Source organism: Sceloporus occidentalis, unplaced genomic scaffold, assembly GCF_023333645.1.
Source record: "Sceloporus occidentalis isolate IW3139 unplaced genomic scaffold, rSceOcc1.0.p SCAF_13, whole genome shotgun sequence".
Classification (NCBI taxonomy): domain Eukaryota; kingdom Metazoa; phylum Chordata; class Lepidosauria; order Squamata; family Phrynosomatidae; genus Sceloporus; species Sceloporus occidentalis.
In genome coordinates this window covers 8,923,157-8,931,030 of record NW_028316993.1, presented here as the reverse complement: position 1 = coordinate 8,931,030, position 7,874 = coordinate 8,923,157, and the positions used below count along the sequence as shown (strand labels likewise).

Here is a 7,874-nt window from a genome sequence, read left to right as displayed (position 1 = left end):
AGGTATCATTTTAATTAAGCCAAAAAGGATGAGTGACCTTAGAGTTGTAGTTTTAATTAAGCCAAAAGACCATAGAGTTTGTCTCAGTTAAGCCAAAAGACCACAGAGTTGTAGTTTTAATTAAGTCTAAAGAACAGAGTTTTAGTTTAAATTAAGCCAAAAGACCATAGAGTGGCAGCTTTTAATTAAGCCGAGACTATAGAGTGGCAGCTTTTAATTAAGCCGAGACTATAGAGTGGCAGCTTTTAATTAAGCCGAGACTATAGAGTGGCAGCTTTTAATTAAGCCGAGACTATAGAGTGGCAGCTTTTAATTAAGCCGAGACTATAGAGTGGCAGCTTTTAATTAAGCCGAGACTATAGAGTGGCAGCTTTAATTAAGCCGAGACTATAGAGTGGCAGCTTTAATTAAGCCGAGACTATAGAGTGGCAGCTTTAATTAAGCCGAGACTATAGAGTGGCAGCTTTTAATTAAGCCGAGACTATGGAGTGGCAGCTTTAATTAAGCCGAGACTATAGAGTGGCAGCTTTTAATTAAGCCGAGACTATAGAGTGGCAGCTTTTAATTAAGCCGAGACTATGGAGTGGCAGCTTTAATTAAGCCGAGACTATGGAGTGGCAGCTTTTAATTAAGCCGAGACTATAGAGTGGCAGCTTTAATTAAGCCGAGACTATAGAGTGGCAGCTTTTAATTAAGCCGAGACTATGGAGTGGCAGCTTTAATTAAGCCGAGACTATGGAGTGGCAGCTTTTAATTAAGCCGAGACTATAGAGTGGCAGCTTTAATTAAGCCGAGACTATAGAGTGGCAGCTTTAATTAAGCCGAGACTATGGAGTGGCAGCTTTTAATTAAGCCGAGACTATGGAGTGGCAGCTTTTAATTAAGCCGAGACTATAGAGTGGCAGCTTTTAATTAAGCCGAGACTATAGAGTGGCAGCTTTTAATTAAGCCGAGACTATGGAGTGGCAGCTTTAATTAAGCCGAGACTATGGAGTGGCAGCTTTTAATTAAGCCGAGACTATGGAGTGGCAGCTTTAATTAAGCCGAGACTATAGAGTGGCAGCTTTAATTAAGCCGAGACTATGGAGTGGCAGCTTTTAATTAAGCCGAGACTATGGAGTGGCAGCTTTTAATTAAGCCGAGACTATAGAGTGGCAGCTTTTAATTAAGCCGAGACTATAGAGTGGCAGCTTTTAATTAAGCCGAGACTATAGAGTGGCAGCTTTAATTAAGCCGAGACTATAGAGTGGCAGCTTTAATTAAGCCGAGACTATAGAGTGGCAGCTTTAATTAAGCCGAGACTATAGAGTGGCAGCTTTTAATTAAGCCGAGACTATAGAGTGGCAGCTTTAATTAAGCCAAGACTATAGAATGGCAGCTTTAATTAAGCCAAGACTATAGAATGGCAGCTTTAATTAAGCCAAAAGACCATAGAGTTGCAGTTTAGATTCAGCCAAAAGGGGGAAAGACCATAGAGTTGTAGCTTAAAACGAGCGCTGCTCCTTTAAGAGCGGTGTCTGACGTCATCACTGTCGTCATCAGCCCTCCCTGACCTCCCATAATAACAATAGCCCCTCCATGATTGGCGCTTCCCTCCGCCCCGGAAGTAGTCCAGGAACTCCTTCCGGGGTGATTTGAAGAAGGCCTTGGCTGGGAGTAGAGAGCGTCGGGCGCCTGTGGTTTCTCTCCGGAGGGTCGGTGGGTGAAGGGCTGCGGAGGGCGGCCGGGGAAGGAGGCGGTTCTGAGGGAGAGAGGCAACAAAAGGGGGACTCTTTCTCTCTCTGTCTGTCCTTTTCCAAAGCGCCGACTAGATTCGCACCGGGGACCCTCGTGGGCGAGAAGCGCAGGGTCCCGCTTCTCGCCCCCGAGGGTCCCCGGTGCGAATCTAGTCGGCGCTTTGGAAAAGGACAGACACAGAGAGAAAGAGTTGCACTAGACATGCCAGACATTGGCCATAAAATGGCGCTGGAGGAGCTACAAAGGCCTAGTGGAGTGTCCTCTCTAGGACTCTCTAGTGCAACTCTATGGTCAATATCTGCCAGACATTGGCCATTAAACGGCGCCAAAGGAGCTACAAAGGCCTAGAGTGTCCTCTCTAGGACTCTCCATTGCAACTCTATGGTCAATATCTGCCAGACATTGGCCATTAAACGGCGCCAAAGGAGCTACAAAGGCCTAGAGTGTCCTCTCTAGGAATCTCCATTGCAACTCTATGGTTAATATTCCCCAGACATTGGCCATAAAATGGCGCCAAAGGCCAGCAGAGTGTCCTTTCTAGGAATCTCTAGTGCAACTCTATGGTCAATATCAGCCAAAATAAACCTGCTTCGGGTCACTTTGGAGGTGAGCTGTTTAAACCCCGCATGCGTCCTAAGAGGCCGGAAGCCGCAGCGAAGCCACGCTCCAGTGTTACGGATTAGATCGCAGCTTTGGCGCAGCTTCTGGCTTCTTAAGATGCGTGTGTCATTTAAACAGTATCCCTCCAGAGTGACCCAAAGCAGCTTTATTTTGGCCTCTCTGTTCAGGCCCTTTGTCTCAAGATCCCATTGCATGCTGGTTTTCCACACTAGCATTGCCATGTCTTTGCATTCTGAGAACAGGTACCCATGGGTTGAACGAAGCATTTGGAACTGATGGCTTGTAAAATAGGGGCTCCTCCATTCATTTCTCCTCACTGGATTGTTTTGGAGGGGAGGGAGATAACCCTCTGTATGTTTTGGTTCTTTATTGCATTTGGTTTGCTGTCTTGTGATGTTGATGTTAATCTCAATTTGCATCGAAAGATAACATGTTCTGTATTTTTAAATACCCTGAAGGCACCAGATCCAATCCGATCATGGAAGCTAAGCAAGGCTAGACCTGTTTAGTACTTGGATGGAAGACCACCAAGGAATGCCAGGTGCTGCAGCCTATATTTCAGAGGAGGACAATGGCAAACCACCTCTGAGTATTCCTTGCTTAAGAAAACCTTATGAAACTTATGGTCTAAGGGCTGCGAAGGCACTCAAACACATATGAATAATAATAAAAGGGCAAATGTTTTGATAAGTAAGTGTGTGAGAGAATGAATAATGGGAGGCTTTTATATTGTAAACAAGTGGCACAGAAAAAAGTAAGTGTTGGCTATAATCCTGTGCATATTGGCATGGCAGTAAATGACATTAGAAGCAGTGGGATTTGTTTATGGGTAAGCATGCTCTTTAACATGACATCAGAACGGTTCATTTCAAGTGTTGAGCATTGAACCTGGGGCCTTTTCCATACAAAGAATCTCTCTCTCTCTCTCTCTCTCTCTCTGGCTTTGCTTTGCAAAAGAAGATTCAGGAAGGATGCATCCCGCGCTTTGTACAAGCACGTTGGTGACTAAAAAGGCCAATTCGTGATAAACAGGTCCAGTTGCAGAAAGCACAAAGAATGTACACTACTTGGTATCCCTTATCTCTCTCAGTTGGCCCTTGGAAGAACCTTTTCCCTTATTTGTAAAGCCATGTAATCATTTCTTTCCCCATATGAATTGCGCATAAGTCTACATGACAGGATTTGCGACCTAATTGCTCTGATTTAGCAAGTGGTTTCTGATTCCACACTGTGCTGAAAAACAGCTTAAGCAGAGTTGGAATGTCATGTTGGCTGAGGATTGTGGGAGTTGTCATCTTAAAAAATGAACCTTTCTCAGCTCTACGTGTGAATGGTCTATATTTCAAAACTTCCCTTTTTTCCTCCTACCTCTGCAGAGTTTTCCCAGAAGCAAGAAGCCTCAGGACCTGTTGGGGGCTTCTGTTCCCCGCATCTATTGTAGCTGAAGTTTTGAAAAACAACATTGTTGTGAAGAATGGCAACTAAGGTGCAGGACCAGAGCCTGGACTCCACATGCTCTGATCCTGTGGAGGAAAGGGATCCAAATAGCAGCATTGAGGCTGAGCATCAGGACTTGGATAGAGATGAGCCAGAGGCAGCAGGTGAAAGTTCAGGAGCCAGAGGTGAACATTCGGAGATGCCAACCCAGCCTCAGGCTCAGTGTTCGGCCACAGGCCTGCAGGCTAAACAAGAAGAGGAACCAAAGACTGAGGCCTCCTTGGTGCCACCTCCTGCAGAGGTAACTGCACCAGTTCCTGTCCCGTCCATGGGAGAAGGGAAAGGGGCAAAGCGGATGATGGAGGATGATGGTGACCTCTTTAAGGAAATGCCTGATGTCTGCCAAGAGGCTAGAGAGTCAGGAAGGGGTATGCTCTTGCCAGATCTCTTTGGGGAAGCTCATCAGGCTCACAGCAGCCTGAATGCTGGCCAAGCTGGAGGCTGTGCAAAAGTGGAGCAAGCTATCCCATGCCTTTCCAACGTGGGCTCTGAAAATCAGCGCAAACGCTTCCGGGGCTTTGCATACAAAGAGACTGAAGGACCCCAAGTGGCGTATGAACGACTCCAGGAGCTCCTGTTCCAATGGCTGAAACCAGAGGCCCGTAGCAAGGAAGAGATAGTTGAACAGCTTGTCCTCGAGCAGTTCCTGAATCTCCTCCCGGAAGATGTCCAGCGCTGGGTTCGGGAGCGTCATCCTGAAAATGGAGATGAGGCTGTAGCCCTAGCAGAAGACTACCAGTTTCTGCATCCTGAGCCTGGAAGACGGCCCTACCCAGAGAGAACAAGGCAGCGGTCTTCGGCAAGGAGCTGGCTCCGCTGAAGTTCACGGAGCAAGCAAGCAGGACTCATTATCAGTAAGTAGCAAAGAAGGAAATTTAGCTGAAGCTAAAGGACCACTGAGTATTCTGGTTTTTGTCAGGTAAACAAAATCTCACTTTTGGTAGCTAACATCCATATGGTCCACACCTACCCCTAAAAACAAAAAGACAGTTCAATGTTGAAGAGTTTGGCGTTGAAGGAATGGCAGCTGAGAGACATATTTAGGAAACACCAAGACTGTATGTGGTTAGTGTCATAGGTTATATCTTTCCAAATATGTTAATAAAAATTTCCTGATGAGAATGTGATACAGTGGTTATAGCACTGATTTAGGATAGCAGGGGGCCTGGTTCATTTGCCTCTTGAGTCATGATGCTAACTAGGTAATCTCAGGCTAGTCAGTTGAACCCAGGATTGTAACTAATGGGAGGGATTAGGTCATTGCCTTCCTCAGTAAAAAATCTGCTTCTCCAGTTCCTTCAGTCACCAGATTTCTTAACAGTGGATTTACTTAAAACCTCAAGTGCATATTTGCAATTTAGGCATCCAAAGAAAAGGGGCAGGCAGTTACCAGGGGAATGCAAATACAGTAGAGCTAATGTAAGAGGTCTCATTGTGAACAGTGTCACTGTCTCATTCTCTGTATAGCTAGAAATTTGGGAGCTGAAGGAAAATAGCTCTATATTTTTGTTATACCCCTGTATGTATCCAGTTGCTTGTGGGGTAGGGAGAGCCATATATGCTGCATGACCGCATTAGAGAAAGAAAAAAGAAATAATACAGTTATGGTTACAGGAAGTAACATGTAGTATAAAACAATCTAATGTTTGGTATTCAAGGTATTGCTCTTGAACTGTTAGGCAGGGCTGGCTCTGCCATTAAACAGGATGAAGCCATCCTGTTTAATGGCAGAGTGGGGATTTCTGGAGTTTTTTCCTCTGCAGGAACTAAGTAAATGGGATGTTTTTCTTCCATTACTTTCATATCTGTTCAGGTTGCAGATATCATGCCAAGCAGAATGCTGTTGAGTGCTGTGTTATATATTTCCATTGTACTGCTTCAGACTTCTGTTCCTTGAATTCTCCATTTTCTATTTCATATTTCTGGAATTTAGTGTGACAATATGAATGGTAAAAGCTTTTTAAATCTGTTTCTAACAAATCCTTGATTTCTCACCCCCATCCCCCCAATACAGATTTCAGAGAATCAAAGACCTAGTTATCTTCCAAGCTACAGAGGAACCAGATGGACAGCAAGAATCAGAAATTACAACAAACTTCTGCTAACCATGAAGAGACTTTTACACCACCTTCCCCTGCAGGAATCCCATTACCTTATCCAACAGGCATGTGTGTGCGTCCATCCATGTGCACGTTCATATATATATGTGAGTGAGTGAGTGAAGAAAGAAAGATGATAAAACTGTGCTTGGTCCATACTGCATCCTACATAATGCCCTATGGACCATGAACATAAGAATGGGTTGGAGCAAGAACAGTGTGTGTGTGTGTGTGTGTGTGTGTGTGTGTGTGTGTGAGAGAGAGAGAGAGAGAATGCTTGAGATGTATGTGTCTGTGTGCAAGAGCAGGGTTATATATCCATGAGCAAATTGATAGGATACAAAAGAGGAAAGGAACAAATAAGGTATTTCAGTCTAGTTGATCTGAGCAGAGCTTGGAAAGATAGCTTTTTGGGATTGCATTATCTCCTTGGAATAATGCTTGGAGTTGTATTCCAAAAATTAACATTTCTAAACTCTGTAACTGAAGCATTCTCGATTTCTTTACTATAGATTATATTTTTCCTTTCTTCATACCACCCATTAGGGTGTGCGTGTGTGTGCGTGAGAGAGAGAGAGAGAGAGAGATTGCCCAAATACTGTTGGTAACTGACTTCCCCCGTTCCTTTGTATTGAGAGAGATGACTCAAAGTTTGGAGACAATGGTATGTCATGTTGCCTTTTCTGGGAGGATTGTTGCTTGTTAGTAAGGAAAGTACTGGAAGATCATTTAGTTATCAACCTAAGACACTTGGGTGAAGGGGTAACTCCTGTTGGTGATCATAGTTTTACAGGCCTCCCCTCTTTGCTTACACCATTAGTTCTTACCAAGTGAAACCAGTCAGTTCATTGTATTGCTGAGGCTGACAGCAAAGACAGCTGTTTTTGTATTGTATAAACCCTATATGATTGTTTTTTTCTGGCAGACCATTGCCAGTGTGCTTCTGCTTCAACCTATGGGGAAAGGTGCCCTGCCATTGATCCTCTCATGTAACCACTGGTGAGGAGACTTTTCCATGTAAACAGAATCATTCACTCGAGAAGCCAAAGTGGTGACGTTCTTATGGTCTTTCACTACACAGAAGTATTTTAAACTGCAACTTTTCCACAACTACAGTATGCAAGGCCAGTCTAAAAATGCTGTCATTTTACTGGCCCCAAATACAGCCTTAACTTGTCAGAAGGCCCACCATCACAATTAACCTACAATTGACCACAGAATATCTTGCTACTTACCTTGTTATCAAAGGATATTTGCTTGTCCTTTCTTCTCCCCTCCAATGCCCTGGTTTATATTAGGTTGTCATTCCTCTTGCTTGTAGAAACTAAGTTTTTGAAAGTCTTCGGTATCCTAATGTGCTATAGCTTACATCCTTGTCTTGCGTCAGATGGCTGGATTTTGAGCCCTGCTTTTTTCTGTGTAATACTTTTGATGTGTGTAATTCTGTGGATGAGCACATGGAATAAAGGATCTTTCTCCTACACTTGTCTTGAGTTACTGTCTTCCCAGCTGCATAGCCTTCATTTCTTTCCAAACAGCTCTTTCTCATATTCAGAGCAGAAGGTGACCATTTATGCTATTGAAGGCTCTTATGAACTAATAGCTACTGAGGAATCTGAGGTGAGGAAGAGGGACTTCTAGCTACCTCTGAAGTAGAAACTTATGCTCCAGAGTGTCTAGGAAATAGGGGGAAAATGCTTCTGGTAAGTTGGGGTTCACTTTGGTGAAAGGCATTCATCTGTCCATATTCCTCAAGCAATGGGAGAGGTCAAGGTATCTGTGGGGCTGGAGACAGACTCCATGTGCTTATTGGACATAACTTTATATTGTGATTTGTACAATATTTCTGATGTTATTAATGAGAGATTCTGTTTTAGCCCCCCCCCCTGCCCCCCATATTTGAGAAAGTTACTGAAGACT

General features: G+C 44.0%; 1 protein-coding gene across 3 annotated transcripts; it reads left to right on the top strand.

Annotated features, from left to right (window-relative positions):
• The first annotated feature begins 1,608 nt into the window (after window positions 1–1,608).
• On the top strand, window positions 1,609–7,435 carry LOC149304857 (uncharacterized). Of its 3 annotated transcripts, none has more exons than XM_089478799.1 (3): window positions 1,609–1,698; window positions 3,735–4,709; window positions 5,870–7,435. In XM_089478799.1, exon 2 carries the CDS (start codon window positions 3,833–3,835, stop codon window positions 4,673–4,675), a length of 843 nt encoding a protein of 280 aa, XP_089334925.1. In that variant the 5' UTR covers window positions 1,609–1,698; window positions 3,735–3,832; the 3' UTR covers window positions 4,676–4,709; window positions 5,870–7,435. The 3 variants fall into 3 exon arrangements, with proteins under 3 accessions (XP_089334925.1, XP_089334927.1, XP_089334926.1); XM_089478801.1 differs by having other exon boundaries at window positions 1,610–1,694; XM_089478800.1 differs by lacking the exon at window positions 1,609–1,698 and adding an exon at window positions 3,326–3,416.
• Window positions 7,436–7,874: the final 439 nt, after the last annotated feature.

Bases quoted from the DNA above. Each gene is read 5' to 3' on its own strand.
- LOC149304857 (XM_089478799.1), top strand. From the start codon at position 3,833: ATGGCAACTAAGGTGCAGGACCAGAGCCTGGACTCCACATGCTCTGAT.